The sequence below is a fragment of the Saccostrea cucullata genome, unplaced genomic scaffold, assembly GCF_032062105.1.
Source record: "Saccostrea cucullata isolate Sc308-1 unplaced genomic scaffold, CSIRO_AGI_Scuc_v1 ctg5420, whole genome shotgun sequence".
NCBI classification, from domain to species: Eukaryota; Metazoa; Mollusca; class Bivalvia; order Ostreida; family Ostreidae; genus Saccostrea; species Saccostrea cuccullata.
Window position 1 is genome coordinate 144,075 of NW_026921186.1, and position 18,454 is coordinate 162,528.

Here is an 18,454-nt window from a genome sequence, read left to right on the forward strand (position 1 = left end):
TATGGATGTTTTAAACCTTAAGGACATATTTCGTGAAGATAATCCAGTTTTAAAAAGGTTTACCTGGAGACGAAAAAATCCACTCAAACAAGCTAGACTTGACTTTTTCCTGATTACAGAATCCATGCTAGCTATGAATCCATGTGTCAAGTTTGAAAATAGTTATTGTTCTGATCATTCACCAGTTCTATTACATTGTAAATTAAATGAATTTAAAAAGGGAAAGGGTTTCTGGAAATTCAATAATTCCCTGTTGCATGAAAAAGAATATGTTGAACAAATAAAATGTAAGATTAAGGATGTTAAAATCCAATATTCTTGCCCAGTATATAATATGGAAAAAATAAGTTGCATCGAGAATGATACTATTCAACTCACCATTAGTGACCAACTCTTTCTTGATATTTTGTTAATGGAAATAAGAGGAAAATCAATTTCATTTTCAACATATAAAAAAAAGAAAACTTTCGAAAGAGAACAACAGTTAGAGAGAGAAATATTAGAATTAGAGCAGAATTTAACAGATCAGTTAATTAATGAACTTGAAGAAAAGAAAAGAGAAGTGGAAGAAATAAAGAACATAAAATTTAAAGGTCAATGTATAAGGTCAAAGGTCAAATGGATTGAGGAGGGAGAAAAACCCTCAAAGTATTTTGTAAGTTTAGAATCAAGAAACTATGTAAGTAAGCAAATACCTAAAATAGAAAAGGACAATGGATCAATTGTTTCTTCCCAAAGCGAGATATTAAATGAAACGAAAGCTTTCTATGAAAACTTATATAAGAAAAGGGAAAATGTAGATACTGAAAATATTCATGATAGACTTAAAGATTATGATATTCCCAAATTAAGTAGAGAAGAATCAAACAGTCTGGAAGGTCCTGTAACAAACTTTGAAGTTTTAAACTTCTTAAAACAAATGAAAAATGACAAAAGTCCAGGACCGGATGGATTTACATGTGAATTTTTTAAATTTTTCTGGAAAGATATTGGCTCCTTTATTACAAGAGCAATAAATAATTCAAATGAAAAACTTCAATTCTCAGACTCAAATAAATTAGGAATCATTACTTGTATCCCAAAAAGAGGAAAGCCAAAACAATTTCTGAAAAACTGGCGACCCATTAGTCTTTTAAATGTTGTTTATAAAATAGCATCAGGATGCATCGCAGAACGAATGAAAACTAAATTGGGCAAATTGATAAATAGAGACCAAACTGGATTTATAAAAGGTAGATTTATTGGAGAGAATATTAGACTGATATATGATATAATGCATTATACAGAATATAATCAAATACCTGGCCTTTTGATGTTAATTGACTTTGAAAAGGCTTTTGATACAATCTCATGGAACTTTATATATCAAACCCTTGACTTTTTTAATTTTGGACCCTCTTTTAAAAATTGAATTAGAACCTTCTATAATGGTATTAAATCATGTGTTATACAAAATGGATTTACTTCAGACTATCTTTTCCCCCAACGAGGATGCAGACAAGGTGATCCGATCTCACCTTATCTCTTTTTGTTATGTGCTGAAATTCTTGGAATCTTAATTCGTAATAATCAAGATATAAAAGGTATAACAATTGAGGGTGAAGAGTATAAACTCTCTCAATATGCTGATGATACTTCTCTTATCTCAGATGGTTCACCAAGATCTATGGATGGTATTCTCCGAGAATTAGATTATTTTGGTAATATATCAGGCTTAAAGATAAATTTCTTAAAAACTAAAATGATATGGATTGGAAGTAAAAAATTTTCAAGGGATGTATTTCATCACTCAAGGTGGAAGCTTGACTGGGAAAATTCAATATTTGATCTTCTAGGAATAAAATTTTCAGTAAACTTGAATGAAATGCTTGATCTTAATTATTCCATAAAGCTAAATGAAATCAAAACTTTGTTACGTAATTGGAGTTTATGGAAACTTACCCCAATTGGAAGGTTAACAGTAATTAAAACTTTATTATTACCCAAATTAAACCATTTAATTCTTACTTTACCAAACCCTAAGTCAGACTTTTTGAAGATGTTTGAGACTGAAATGTATTATTTTCTTTGGGGTAGCAAAACTCACAAGGTAAAGAAAAATGTTATAATCCAGGACTATAAATATGGAGGTCTAAAAATGATTGATTATACAGAATTCATTTCTGCCCTTAAATCAAGTTGGATTAGAAGACTTATTCACTCACAAGCAAACTGGGTAAAATTTTTTTTAGATATAAACAATCTTTGGATAAGGGGTTCTGATTATATTCTGAATCTCTCAACAAGATTAAATAATGTTTTTTGGAAAGAAGTTCTGTCAAGCTGGGCAAGGCTAACTATAATAAATCAAGAAAAGGACAGGCATGTGCTCTTTGAACATATATAGAATAATCCAAGGATTAAAATTAATAATAAATCTTTTTTTTGGAAAAACTATTTTAATGAAGGCATTGTTTTTCTTACTGACCTCTTTAACAATGAGGGTAGTTTCATAAGTCTCGACTCATTAATAAACTTGAAAGTGAAAACAAATTTTGTTGATTATAATGGTCTTAGAATAGCAGTGTTAGATAGACTGAAAAATATAAACTGTGATGAAATTAAAAATGCTAAGTTGATTGGACCACATCTTCCAAATTCCATTTTTGTATTTTATAAACATGATAAAGGTTGTAAGGATATGTATAACATATTTATAAGTAAAAAGAAAGAGCCAGTTAACTCAATCAAAAAATGGAGAGAAAATAGATTTATCTTCGATGAGGCAGACTGGACTAAAATATTCGAACTTCCTTTTAAAATAACTCAAGAATCTAAACTTCAATGGCTACAGTTTCAAATCTTACATAGATCATCCCAACTAATTATTATCTTTTTAGACTAAAATTGATCGATTCTCCAGCATGTAGTTTCTGCAGAAGTGACACAGAAACAATTGATCATTTATTTGTTGAATGTTTCCATGTAAAAGAACTCTGGTGTACTATTGAAGAATGGATTTTAAATAAGTTTAATATTCATTGTTGTTTTGATAAACAAGCAATACTATTTGGTAAATATGAAAATATGAATGTTTATAAATTTCAAAACCTTTTAAAACTTATTGTAAAACAATTTATTTTTGCCAGTAAATATAAGAATGTTCCAAGAATAGATGCTGAAGCTGTATTAAAGAGGATCACAGATAGAATTTTGATTGAAAAATTTTTATTGATGAAGAATTGTAAATATGAAGAATATGAAAGGCATTGGCAAAATATTTGTGATACATTGTAAGTAACAGAGATACATATACAAGCTTATATATACATGTACATCCTATAATTTATTTGAGTGAATTTTTTATTTTTTTGTATTATTTGTAACAGAAGAAAGGTTTTTTTTTTCTTGCTGACCCCTCCCCCTTTTCTTTGTCTTTTTTTTCAAAACACCTTTCACATTCTACATGTTCTACAAACATAACTCTATATTGTGTGTAGACCCGATGTTATTGTGTACCAAATGATGAAAATTATTTTATATGTACATGTGAAAGTGTTGAAATAAAAAAAAAAATAAAAAAAAAAAAAGATTTCATTTAAGTCTGATAATTCTAAATTTGCTACATTTAGTTTCTTTTTCTTTATTTGTCACAATACATTTCAAGATGAAATCACATTAACATCAAATAGTGATTAGTCTCTTTATCTTTCAATCAAACATATCTAAGATCGGGTTTTCTTTTGAAATAAACGAATTTCATTACAGGACATTGTGCAAAGTGCGGTTTGTTCACTTCCCGCTGTATCATGTCTCTCTCGCCTAAGTGTAAAGATATGAAGATTATCTTTACTAATAAGGATATTGTTGTTTGTGAAGCTTTTAAAAGGTTTTCCTGTAAATAATATACTCATTTCTCGAAAGACACACTCTAACAATCGTTTCTCACTCCTTGTTTCTGTGTCGTTCCTGTAATATACAATAATGTCTGGTAAGTGTAACTGTTACATTATAATTATTATATGTTTGCATACATTATCAATTACATAGTATTTTGACTTATTTTTTCTGACCAATTGTTACTCTTTTGTTTATGTACTTAATTTGCCCATCAATGCATAGGGCTCAAGGAAGTATGACAGGGGGTACTCCCACTAGGCAAAAGATAAAGGGTTCGAAATATTGTCATCCTCATATGTTGTAATGTTTGTATTTTTTACGACATCGATCACTGTTCTTTTCTCATTTTAGAAGAAAAATTATTAAATCTCAAATGTATTTTCAGGAAAAGCGAATGAAAGCACAGCTGCAGGATTTGTATTTTTTTTTATTGAAAATTAATAAAAAGATACATATTAGGTTTTCGAAAACCACTTAAACAAAATTATTTTGTTTATATTTAAATAGTATGTAATTCCTTTCTTCTACTTCAGTTGTTAAATAAAAGCTTATGCTTATATGACAGGAATTAAATAGAAACTGTTGCTATGCTTGCTAACATTAAATTGTTTTTCATTAGCCTCAATAATTTCATTTTATTTGTGTTGGAGAGGACAATCTAAGTTGGCATAACTTGTGTTCAATCCCATTGATTGTGATCAATAAATTATGTTTAAATCAATAGCTTAAACCAAAACATCGTTTAATATACCTATTGTTTGTACATAGAACATGTTCTTTTGTATTGAGTGCGTAGTTAATCTACTACGGAAACGTTAACTCCATACAGGTAAAACCATTTCTTTTTACTTTAAGATGCAAGTTCAGTTTGGAAGAGGTGGCAGAGAAGCGCCACGGCAGCAAAAAATATGACAAGGATATATATTACAGATATAAAGGGGACTGATACTGTAGAGACAAAGGCGTCGGGCATGGCGGCTCCTACCTGAAAAAATACAAAGAATCAGGACGGTCTATTTCATTTGAAGCATCTATTGCGTTTGATGAAACTAAAAAAGGCTTTGTAGAGATGACAGGAAAACACAATTCAGGACAGAACAATACATTCCGATAAGCAAAATGTCAACTGTAAAGTAATAAAAAGGAAAAGTAAAACTAATCCTCAAAACTACAAAGACGTTCCAGATAGCAAGATGTCAGCTACTATATATTTAAAAAAATAACTTTAAAGAGTTAAAAAGATAAAGCTGTTGTTGTGATAAACTATCATTTGATTTAATGGGCCAAAATGTAAATTAACAATGTTTTTCTCTGTGTCTTTAGATTGAAAGATCTTGTGTAAAGTGTCTGAAATATCCTTCTAATGGTTTGTCTTCTCATTTTTGAGTCCCTATCGAGCTTCCAGTACACATTTTTCTCGAGGCTGTCAATATAAGAATGTACATGAAACGACAAGTGCGTTAAATTCTAATCATCGACACTTGCTACAACTATAGGAATTGTACTGCATCCTCCAGAATTATTATACTTTGAATTGACAACGGATTTTTTCGTTATTTAGCGATCATGACAGGGAGCACATTGCGGGTGTGACCGGTCAGCAGGGAATGCTTACTTCCCCCATGGCACCTTATCCCACCTCTTACGTTTCGGAGGCCCGTGTTTGCTCTATTTTGTATTGTTTTATGGACTTTGATATTTAATACTGTTCGTTATCTCCATATCCTTATCATAAGTAAGCTAAAATTAGTTTAAATATGTAAACTATGTCTACGATGGTTAACACCTGAATATAGATATATATAAAAAAAAACATAGCTGTTTACAAAAAAAAAAATTAATAATTTCTCCTACAAGTAGGCACAATAAATTTGAAGAAAACGATCTCGGATGGTGAAAAATGTCAATTATATTACACTTGTTTCTTTAATTTTCAAACAGTTTGATATAGGATTTATCTTTGAAAAAGTTAATATTTATTTGTGGAATTATATAGTTTTTGTCAGCATAATCAGATCTTTGTGATATGCAGAATATAGATTGTTGACAATGTAAAAACGGTTATTAAAGTTTCATAACTCTGCCTTCATTGAGCTTCAAGACAACAAAATTCCGGGTATTTGTCCTTTGTCTACTGAAGTATTTAACCAGTATTCATAATCAGAATCCGAGTCTTACAACTCAGATAAGGCCGAGTTGTAAAAGGTCACTGTTCCGTTTCTAAATGAAACACACTGCCTTCCTCTTGTCCCATAGAAAGATTTAACCCAGTAGGAATTACTAGTGGTTATTGTATATCGTTTATTTGGAACCAGTCGTACTGGTCTATTTAGGAACACTTCGTGTATCTTATCACGTGAGTGCTGAAACACGTGGGTATCCACACTGGCTATGCTTGCTTTCTCATGATCGAACACGTCCACAGAGACCACCTGAGTCTCGTACTCCTCCTTTGGGGTATAGACACACACGCCATGAAGAGTTGCTGGAACACTGCATTCAAATGCTATTTCATTTTTATCATCAGAAGCCTGTCTTTCTCGAAGGGTTTTACAAAATCTCAAAACTTGTCTGTAATTTCTTGAAGCTGTCTCAAACATAGATTGTCCCTTTTCACCGTCATTTCTGCGAAAATTATATAAAAACACGTCGATGACCTCGTCAGCATCAAGCAATTCTGAGCTGGCTACCTTTTTCTCAAAATAATCAGAATCCATGGCAGGGAAGCTTATTGACCTTATAACATCTCCCAAAATAATTTTCTTGTTTTTATCAGTTATTGCTAAGCCTTTCCGCGAGCATTCAGCTTCTGCCCAATATAGAGCATGTTCAAATAACAGCTCTTCCTTAATGTTAAAAGTTTCAATGCTAAGAATTGTCCCCAAACAGCCTCTACAAATGTTTCCAAAGGATTCTGATAAAAGGACCCCTTTTATGTTCGTTACTAAAAATTTCACACATTTGGTTTTTAAGTTTATTAATCCATAGGTATGGGCCTCTTCCAGTATCCCACAAACATTTTCGATGTCAATTTTATCTTCCATGAATATTTCACACCTTTTAGTTAATTTATCAACACAATATTTCCGCGCAATATAAAGAATAGATGTGACATTTTTGTACGTTAATTGGACATCATCTGTGTAAATATATCTGAAAGGAACAAAACAAACATTTTCTTTTATATTTATATATTTAAAACATACATTTGGATGCAAAAATCTCGTATGAATTAACGGATTCTATGTAATAAACTGATTTTTGTCATACTGAAGAAATTGCTGAAAGGTTTTTTTTTCGATATCTGTAATAACAAATCGTCCCTTTTCAGCTAGTGGGCCTTCAAATGAGGCATAAAATACCGGGCTACGAGAACAGAGAACCAGTTTATGGGCGTGGACTGCCTCCATGCTTGAGCCCACATAAAGTGTGACGTCACAGAATAATTCATTATTGAACACGTGTTTCAAGCACTCAGCTAGACTTTTGTCGCACTGCCAGGCATAATCCTCCATTATGAACTATTTCTACAATAAATTTAAAAAGACTGTATGATAAAAAAGAGTTCAATGAGGATAATCACAAGTTTCAAAGATATTTAATTATTAACCTTTGATCAAACCCTGTGTCTATTTGTTAAAACCAAGAAAAAATCTTTAAGTATGTTTGTGCTTGGTTCAGTCACCACAACACAGTATTGATTTACTTCTTATTTTGAGATCCGTATTTTCCATTTACACGTTTTGTGTTGTTGAAATTATTAATCCTCCTTGCATTCTAAACAAGTTCGTTTTACTATCTGCTTCCCTAAGAGTATGATATCCAAATAATCTTTCAGTGTCCATGAAAATGTTATTTAAAGGGGTGATATTTTATCTTTTGACCAAAATTATTGAAGATTGATTGCACTAAAAACAAGAGGCCATGGGCCACAACGCTCACCTGAGAAGCTTTGAACATTCTGTTCTTTACTAGATTTCCTCCTTGAAATAAATAATGCATCCCCACCCTACCCCACTGATCATAATTTAGACATTTTGAAATCTACACTACCCAAGGATCCTTCCATGTGCACATACGTTTCAGCTTTTCTGGCCCAGTGGTTCTTGAGAAGAAGATTTTCAAAGATTTTTCCTATATATTTCTATGTAAAACTTTGATTTCCCATTGTGGCCCCGGCCTTCCCCCGGGGGTCATGATTTGAACAATTTAGAATCTACACTACCCCAGGATGCTTCCATATAAGTTTCAGCTTTTCTGACTTAGTGGTTTCTTGAGAAGAAGATTTTTTAATGACCCCTCCCTATTTTTGTCTTTTCTTGATTATCTCCCCTTGTGAGGGAACTTGGTCCTTTATTTTAACAATTTAAATTCCCTTTTACCCAAGGATGCTTTGTACCAAGTTTGACATTTTCGATTTGATTCCAGAATCCATGGAATAAATTAATTTCAACCAAAATTTGCTGAGTGAATTCTTGTGTGAAGGAAGTTAAAGTATGTTCAAATAAAGATCCAAACCCTCTCTCAAGGGAAGATGATTAAAGAGCAATGAAATAAATAACGGCGTCTTTGAAAAGAACATATTAATAATCACTGAGTTAGAAAGGGGAAGTTTACATATGAACATGTAGGAAAAATCTCTAGAATGAAGGATATGGAGATAACGAACAGTATTCAATCTCAAAGTCCATAAAACAATACAAAATAAGAACAGAGCAAACACGGACCCCCTTAACATCAGAGGTGGGATCAGGTGTCATAGAGGAGCAAGCATCCCCCTGCCGACCAGTCACATCCTCCATGTGCTCCTTGTCTTTATCAGGAAATAACGGAAAAAATCCCTCGTCAATTCAGTGTATAAATAATGAACTAACAATTGGTATGAAAAACGTCAGTCAGCATTTGACTCAATGATAAATTGTATTTGCTGACAAGGTCATTGTATCGACCATAGAACTTACGAAATGATGACTTTAAACGAGACTGCGGATATTCTTGTTTCGTCAACTTGCTTGTCAATAATTTACCTCGTTTTAAAATTGTTCATACGTAGAGCATGTTCTTGCGTATCGAATCAACTGAGATATATATACTCCGTATGAAGGTGAGGAAGGTATATTTCTGCATAAGTAAGGGAAGTTGACGATAGAAAATTTAAAGTCATCACGTTTATCATATAGCAAATATATAATATTTTTCTCAAAAATGGAAAAATCATGGTGGCGAGGAATTTGTTTTCTATAAACCATCTCAAGAAGATCATTCATGAATATTAATATTGAAATTGAAGTATCATCATGTAGTGCAGATTCAAGATAGAAAAGAATCTTAAAATATCTTCCAAGACAGCAAAGACATGGTTATCATAGTTTATAAAAGCATCTTCAGTTAAAAGACACATGGAAATATTAACGTGTGCTTTAGTTGCAAGTTTGTAAAAATCATAACCCCTGAGTAAGGGCAGGGCCACCATGACCGATCAATTATTTTTTATATAGGAATACATTAAAAATATATTTAAAATTATCAAGCCATTATTACCGGTATTCATATAGAAACAACCTCAGTTAATGTAGATTCAAGTTTTGGAAAAAATGCCTCTTTCTGTCCTCTGGAGATTTAAAAAAGGTTAAACAACTTATATTTTTTCAAAGTTTGAGTAGTACACTGTAATATCTGTTAAAGAAACCATTAAAACCTTATTCTAAGACTGTTGAAATCTTGTATCAAAATACATTGAGATTTTATTGGACAAAACCTAATTCTAGCTGTCTTTCTCAAAGACTAGTACAAGAACCCCAAAGATGATGAGAAAAATAATAAACAATTGAACACAATTTACAATTTGAGAATATCCTTGAGTCAATGAGAATATCATTCAGTCAATTGAGTCAAAAGCTGACTGACGTTTTTCATAAGAAGTATTAGTCCATTAATTATACTAATGAATTGATGACGGATTTTTTCGCTATTTCCCGATCATGGCAAGGAGCACATGGCGGGTGTGACCGGTCGGCAGGGAATGCTCACTCATCCATGGCATCTAATTCTACCTCCGATGTTTAGGAAGTCCGTGCTTGCTCTGCTATTTTGCATTGTTTTATAGACTTTTGATCTGGAATACTGTTCGTTATCTTCCTATGTATCATTTCATCACCATTCATGCAGATGATAACTTACCTTGGAGCGCTGTATAGTTTTTTCCTCATGTTGTCATTGATAACCAAGTAAACCCGAGTTAGTTACCACTTAATAAAGGCTTGAAAAGAGAAACATATACCAATCAGAGGCATAATGTAAATAGGTTAATAAATAACACTGACATAACTTATATTCATATCATGCTGATAAGCATTGGTATCTAAGCTGGATTCAAGAAAATCTTATTTCTCTAAAAGTGTAATTTTTTCCCTTTTATAGGGTACAAATGCCATCTTTCATAAAACCTTTTCTAAGACTTCCAACAACCTTGAATCTTATAAAGATGAATAATATGAAAATTGTTGCATGAAAAAAAATAATATTAAATTAAATATCAATTTTTGGAGTTATCCTTCCTGACTGAGGATCGGATATCCTTAAAGATGACTTATTTGAGTTACTGAAGATGATGAAGGCCATAAGTAAAGAGAAGTAACTCTTTAATTGTGACAAAAATATTTCATATTTGATATATTTTTAAAACTAACTTATTTGCATTATGCTATTGAGTCTCTCTCTCTCTCTCTCTCGAGCTATCTAAGACCGCGGAACATTAACTGGCAATATTTGAAATATACAGCTTACGTCGTTTCTATCTGTTACAATCAAAACATTCAGTGATAGACAACGAAATGAGCGGGTACAATTCGACCCGGACGTTTGGAAAACATGGGATTGAAATTGCAGATCAAAATTCATTTTCAATCCACCTGAGCTGTTTTCAAAGCAAAGAGTGAATGTACGATCCAAAAATCAACTATATTTTAACTCCCAAATGCATACTGTTTGAGGTTCACATTAATATGAGTTTTAGCTTATAATTTTAAGAACGCTAAAGATCATACAAGACAATATATTTTTCAGGAGATATTTGATTCTAGAAAGGGGGGGGGGGTAAAAAATTGTCGAGTCAGGTCATGGCTTAACATGAAAATATATTTTATTTCTAGGATTATAAGAGCGCTTGAGTTTTATACTTATTCTCACTGAAAACTGTCGGACAACTTTATTTGAAAATCGCCCCCTCCCCCTCCCCACCACTACCACCACCAACACAAAGATATACATATATTTACACAACAAAAATTAAATATTTGTCCCTTAAATATTTATTCATTTAAAACACTGGACAAAAAAATTCAAACTGTACCAAAATTAAAATTATTTGTCTTCTGGGTCAATCAGTAATAATTTAATTTCACTTGTATCAAGCAATTTCATTGGCTGAATCATTCAGAGGAACATATAATATTTTGGATAACATAACTTACCTACGTCACAATGAGTTACGTCAAAAAGTATGACTCCGCTTAATGTTACTTTAAAATTATGCTATATTTGAAACCATTTCTCCGGAGGAAAAATTGTCTCATTGTCTACACTGAAATTAAATTATAAGGAATCAAGCTTATTTCAACTTATGTTATACGATATAATATAACTTGGGGCAGTTTACGCTTTTTTTATAAACCGCTTCGCGGTTTATAAAGCGTAAACTGCCCCAAGTTATGTCATATCGTATAACATAAGTTGAAAATAGCTTCATTCCTTAAATAATGTGCCTTCTAGCGTAGCCGAGGTAGATTGAAAATGAATTTCGATCTGCAATTTCAATCCCATGTTTTCCAAACGTCCGCGTCGAATTGTACCCGCCAATTTCATTGTCTATCACTGAATGTTTTGATTGTAACAGATAGAAATGACGTAAGCTGTATATTTCCAATTTTGCCAGTTAATGTTCCTCGGTATTAGTTTGAAAATCATAAAGTGGAGATCGCTTATGCTTAAGGTTTCGATATGAAGGAGAAAGAATTAAATAAAAATTTGCATTGAAAATTATTTCATTGCAAAGAAAAAGTACACATGATCATGATGATATAATTACTTACCTCTACGTTCGCGCAATGTAAATAACACCCCGGTTGAAAAAACCCAAAGTTAGACACTGCATAGTAAACAGAGAAGGAAGAATAAATACCACGTACTCATCATTCCCTCTAAATAACAATTTATAGACCTGAAAATATAAACAAACAGGTAAGAAACAATCAATATGCCATAAAATCACGCTTAACATATATGTGCGTAGTAAACATCGATATACAAATTGTTCAAATGTCATAAAATTCCTCTTGTAAGAATTTTAAAAATAAGCTTTAAACGATGCACCTCACGTACACCTTGGACTATTACGCATCTGACCATGCTGCGCTTAGGTCACAAACTAGACCATTGTTTATGATCGATGAAATATTTTTACCTGAAAAACTGAAAAGTTACCTATTTTTGAAGCTACGGGAAAATGTTTGTTCTTTTAGGGTTATACTGCGCCTCAATTTTACTGATTTATATAGTGTGCCCCTATGGGATATTTTGGGCATAGCTATTAAATAACTTTAAATTCATTCAAAGATTAAGTAAAAGCATATCAAAGCGCTCAAATTGTAAGAAATGGATAGAGCTGTTTTTTTTAAAGTAAGTTAAATTTTACTTGAACGTTTGCTCTTTCTTTGTTCTGGGTTTCCTCGAGTAAACTTACAAATCAATAAACAAAAAGGTATCAATTAAGCATGCATGAAATGCAATTCAAAACAAACGTTAATTTACTACCTTTCTTAATCGACCGGAAAAACTGCTGAAATGTGATAATTAATCCTGTTGTTGTTCTGTGTAATGTTTAAAGTGTAGTGTTAAAGACTTCAGTTGGAATATATGGTGGTATAAATATCCTTTTTTGTATTTATCATTATTTCATATGTAACATGTGAGAATTTAACTTAACTACATGAAAATATTCACATTTAATAAACCATTTTTGGGGATAGGATTCTATGATTCTACTAAAGAAAAAGAAAACAAAGTCTTATCATTTTGGCAATTGTAATTTCTTTTCAAATATGTCTATTAAAGATAACCCAACATTCAAAATTCTGATGAAAGAACACCAAAAATCAATAAAAACCGAGCAACAGGTCTCAAATTAACAGACCTACTTGGAGTGTGACATTATACCAAAAGGTTTCAAGATAAACGTTACGCTTAACATAGGGCCAATCTCCAAACGCTTTCAGGAACGCTGGGACGTTATTACAAGGAGATGTTCTAAACAATTGATGTCACTCTGTCTTTCTTGGGATATCCACAAGTTAGGACAATTGAAGAGTGAGATCGAGTCCTTAGAATCATCATCATAGATCACAATTCATATGATTAAATATCCCCACTACATGATTTTTCTTTCATTATTCTTTATTAAGTAAAGTTACGCCATTTTGAGAGAATGAAATAATGTACGATTTACTGATTGTTGTAATTAATTAGCATAATTAATTCGTTCAATTATGTAAATCGCACTTCACCCGAGTATACCCAATAGACTGGACGCATTTCATAGCGGTCCGAATTTCTTTCTTTATTAGTGTTCTTTAAAATTTCCAACTCAACATGTAATTATGTATGTAAATATCTAGTGTTTAGTAGTTTAGTAGTAGTGCTAGTTGTTTTTGTTTCTCTTTTTCCTTTGTTCTTATGACTTTTTAACTTTTTTCTTTGTCCTGAGGAAGGGACAGGGCGTCCCGAAAATTTGACAATTTTTATTGTTCGTGTCGTTGGTCATTTTTAGTGTATATATATATATATATATATATATATATATATATATATATATATATATATATATATATATATATATATATATATATATATAGAAAGCACAAAGAAATTCACTTTTACATGGATACCCACTTCCGCCCCAGCCCGGGGTTGAACTCTCGACCTTCGGAATCTGTTTCCTAGCAGCTTTACAACACCTACAACAACAACAGTTGTTGTAAAATGTGCTTTATAAATAATAATTAATTTCATTACAACATGTATTGGTAACAATCCTCTGTTAAAAACTAATGTCCAAATAACTGTATCTCACTTCTATTCTCAATGACCGTGTAGTGTAGGGCAGCGCCGCGAGAATTCCATCGGCATCGAAAGCAAGTTTTTTGACTTGCCTAGATAGCCGAGCGGTCTAGCGCGCTGTTCCTGCACTGCTAGGAGACAGATTCCGAAGGTCGAGAGTTCAACCCCGGGCTGGGGCGGAAGTGGGTATCCATGTAAAAGTGAATTTCTTTGTGCTTTCTATATTAATATTTCTTCACTTTGGGCAGTTATGTTAGTTTAAGAGTTGTTGTAAAATGTGCTTTATAAATAATAATTAATTTCATTACAACATGTATTGGTAACAATCCTCTGTTAAAAACTAATGTCCAAATAACTGTATCTCACTTCTATTCTCAATGACCGTGTAGTGTAGGGCAGCGCCGCGAGAATTCCATCGGCATCGAAAGCAAGTTTTTTGACTTGCCTAGATAGCCGAGCGGTCTAGCGCGCTGTTCCTGCACTGCTAGGAGACAGATTCCGAAGGTCGAGAGTTCAACCCCGGGCTGGGGCGGAAGTGGGTATCCATGTAAAAGTGAATTTCTTTGTGCTTTCTATATTAATATTTCTTCACTTTGGGCAGTTATGTTAGTTTAAGAGTTGTTGTAAAATGTGCTTTATAAATAATAATTAATTTCATTACAACATGTATTGGTAATAATCCTCTGTTAAAAACTAATGTCCAAATAACTGTATCTCACTTCTATTCTCAATGACCGTGTAGTGTAGGGCAGCGCCGCGAGAATTCCATCGGCATCGAAAGCAAGTTTTTTGACTTGCCTAGATAGCCGAGCGGTCTAGCGCGCTGTTCCTGCACTGCTAGGAGACAGATTCCGAAGGTCGAGATTTCAACCCCGGGCTGGGGCGGAAGTGGGTATCCATGTAAAAGTGAATTTCTTTGTGCTTTCTATATTAATATTTCTTTACTTTGGGCAGTTATGTTAGTTTAAGAGTTGTTGTAAAATGTGCTTATATATATATATATATATATATATATATATATATATATATATATATATATATATATATATATTGTAACGAGACCGAGGGTATCGTGTAATAAACTCGTGGGCCGCTATTAGTTTTCTGGTCACTTGGTCGAGATTTGATGGTTCCGTTGGTCACAGTTTATGTAATGGTTAATGACCAGTTTTTGGTCACTTAATTGGTTTAATGGAATTACCAACTTTTGGTCACTTAATTGATTAACGGAATTACCAACTTTTGGTCACTTGTTTGGTTGACGTTATGACCAACTTTTGGTCACTTCTTTGGTTGACGTAATGACCAACTTTTGGTCACTTCTTTGGTTGACGTAATGACCAACTTTTGGTCACTTCTTTGGTTGACGTAATGACCAACTTTTGGTCACTTATTTAGTTGACGTAATGACCAACTTTTGGTTACTTCTTTGGTTGACGTGATGACCAATTTTTAGTCACATTAAATAATGTTTGTTAGGAATAACACTTGTTTAAAGTTTATAACATTTATTAAGATGATCAAATGGTCCACTCATAAACACACAAAATTGGTACACTGTAACTTGGTTGGTACAACGTTATTTGGTTAACAAAAAGGTGACCAACCGATGGTCAATCCAGGACGTCCCTAATAACTTGGTTCCCTTAATGGTTTCGTATACATAGACTTGGTACCGTCTTATAACCGAAGTATACGGAGTCGTTCCCCAAAGTGACTTAGGTCACTTTTCCCTTACCAGGGAAGGCTGTGTGCTCCGAGTCGCTCCCCACAGCCGACTGAAGTCTACACACAAAACAGCTGGTTTATATAGACAAAAGTTGTTATGATGACGTAAGAGACAATCAGATACCTATTACGTCACAATCAATGCAATCAATACTATAAGTTAGCGGGTTTTAACCATCAAACTTACCTACAAAATAAATAACGTTGTACCCATATAAAACGTACAAAATACACAAAATTGTCATTAAATTATACATGTTAAATTAATAAAGTCATTAAATCGATTATTGTTAATTTCTTTCGTTAACTGTTCATTGACAATTATTTACGGAGTTTATAAACATCGGGTTCAAGTTCCATATATTCCAAACTTGTAAACAAGAGTTAACCCGAATTTCACAGGTACACTTTGTAAAACGTAACATTACCCCCTTCTTAAGTCGAAACGTCCTCGTTTCGGGGTATTTTATCAATGACTAATACAAGTCCACTGGTAAAGTCTTTCGAGATACGCGTTACACGGATATAATGTCATCTGCCTCACCACGAAACAGCTTCATCTGGTTATGATGCACATATTTTGGTTTCTCTGCTGCAGACTTTCTCACTTTGAATACCGAATCGGACACAGCACGTAACACGGTGTAAGGCCCATTCCAATGAACGTTCAGTTTAGGACATCTTCCTTTGGTCCTTGACTTTGACGCAATCCACACACATTGTCCAGGGGTGTACTGAATCTGGTTTGACTTTGTGCCATACTTTCGTTTCTGGTTCTTGGTTGCTTGTATCCATCGGGTGCAATAATCTGAACTGGTAACAACGTCCTTGTTACCCTTCTTGGTCCATGGTAAAGGACCAAGGATGTCGATGTCCACTTGTTCCAGTGATTTCCTAACTAAATACTGACCCGGTTTTCCTGTAGATCTGGCTGCCCTAGGTGGATTCTTCTTTGCTTCACCAACGGTACAGTCTCTGGTATGTTTCTCAGCGTCGTTTGTCTCCTTCTTGTCACAAGGTTCACATGGTCGTCGGTCACCATTATCAGGTTGTACAGCTTCTTGTACGGAAATGTTGAACACAGGATTGTGTTCAGTCTTGAGGTCACATGGTAATTTATTCTTTCCGAATGTAAGAGTTCCTTCACCCAAATTCAATTGACAATTATGCTGTTTCAGAAAATCAAGACCTAAAATCATATGTGACTCAACGTCAGCGACGACCACTTTATGTTCCGTAACTTCACCATCAATACCAATTTGAAGTTCAGCCTGACCTTCTGGTACAACTAAATCACCGTTTGCCATTTGTAAGTTACTACGGCTTGGATATAATTTAGGTCTCACACATCTTTCTATCTCGTAATATTTCTTTGGGTGGATAACTGTTATAACTGAACCCGTGTCAATGACACAATTAATTTTTACATTGTTAACAAGCACATCAATTGTTAATAAGTTGGTACTGCGAGTATTTGAGTTCTTTATCCCAAAAACATGTGGCCTTTTCTGTTTTGTAGTTGACGTTTGGCCGCCGACGTCAACTACTGTGCGTTTCCCTGGTTCTCAGGTTCTCTGGTCGTCACGTCCTTTACGTACTCTGGTTTTCTTTGGTTTCTGTCTTTTTCACTTTTTAGGTGCCGTTGAAGTAACCTGCATTCTCTTTTGATGTGACCATTTTTCTTACAGTAAAAACAGGGACCTTTCTTGTAAAACTTCTTATCTGTGTTTTGGTTAATCATGGTTACTAGGTCGGTTTCGTCATTATTCCTGTCGGTATATGCTGGTTCCTCTGTCTGCATACGTACTGCAACTTTATTTCGTCTTCCCCGTGCTTGTTGAAAGGCTTCATACTCCAATGCCAGTCGCACTGCATCTTCTAGGTCTATAGCTTTTCCTTGAAACACTGCCCATTCCATTTTTTGGTCGTTTAAACTTCCGATGAACGAATCTTTGGTTATCTGGTCGCGGAAACTTAGGGGTGCGTTCGGGTATGACATCCTCGTAAGTCGCTTTATGTCTTGCATTAATTCTGTGATCGTTTCGTTTTTCTTCCGTATTCGGCTCTTTAGTTGCGTCTTGTAGATTTCTGTTTGATTTTCTGGGTCAAATCTTGCTGCTAGTGCGGTAACAAGGTGACGAAAATTATACCGATATTCTGGTAGTAGGTCACTCAAAACGCTTAATGCTGGGCCGCGTAGACTGGTAACTAACTCTAATGCCTTTGTTTCCTCATTCCAGTGGTTCAATTGGGCGATCAGGTCGAAATGCACTATATAGCCGTTCCAGTTCATGGTACCATCGAACGTAGCTGGTTTTCTCCCTTTAGGTTCCAGGGTATGTCTGAATCCGTGGTCATGAGCTTGTCTTGTGTGACCATAATTTGGTACATCGTAATCGAAATTGCGCATGGTCGGCTGAAATTCGTAGACCCTAGCATTGGTAGTATAACTTTGTGGTACCGTCGGGTTTGACCAACTTGTCCTTGTATGTTCATAATTACGAACTTCATCACATGAATTTTGTAGAGACGTATTTCTGTATGTTCGATGTTCACTGCACATTTGGTCATCTTCAGACGTAGTACTATTACCGGACTGCACGCAATTTTGGTTTACATATTTGTCATTAGCACTCGTTGGTCTCACTTGAGATTGTAATTGGTTCATCTGGGACTTCAACATTTTTAATTCTTGTAGAATTATGTGTAGACTGTCGTTGGTACATGTGTTGAC

The 18,454-nt window shown here is 33.8% G+C and overlaps 1 protein-coding gene across 1 annotated transcript; it reads right to left on the reverse strand.

Moving 5' to 3' along the window:
* Positions 1–5,919: 5,919 nt before the first annotated feature.
* Positions 5,920–12,487, reverse strand: LOC134259400 (BTB/POZ domain-containing protein 6-like). The gene is made up of 3 exons (XM_062741984.1): positions 11,970–12,487; positions 7,150–7,406; positions 5,920–7,032 (listed from the first exon to the last, which is right to left on the reverse strand). The coding sequence occupies exons 2-3, from the start codon at positions 7,392–7,394 to the stop codon at positions 6,054–6,056; spliced, it is 1,224 nt and encodes a 407-aa protein (XP_062597968.1). The 5' UTR covers positions 7,395–7,406; positions 11,970–12,487; the 3' UTR covers positions 5,920–6,053.
* Between the last annotated feature and the right edge of the window lie 5,967 nt (positions 12,488–18,454).

Coding starts and splice junctions, on each gene's coding strand:
- LOC134259400 (XM_062741984.1), bottom strand. CDS start 7,394: ATGGAGGATTATGCCTGGCAGTGCGACAAAAGTCTAGCTGAGTGCTTG. Junction 7,033..7,149: donor ACCTTTCAGCAATTTCTTCA/GTATGACAAAAA, acceptor TGTTCCTTTCAG/ATATATTTACACAGATGATG.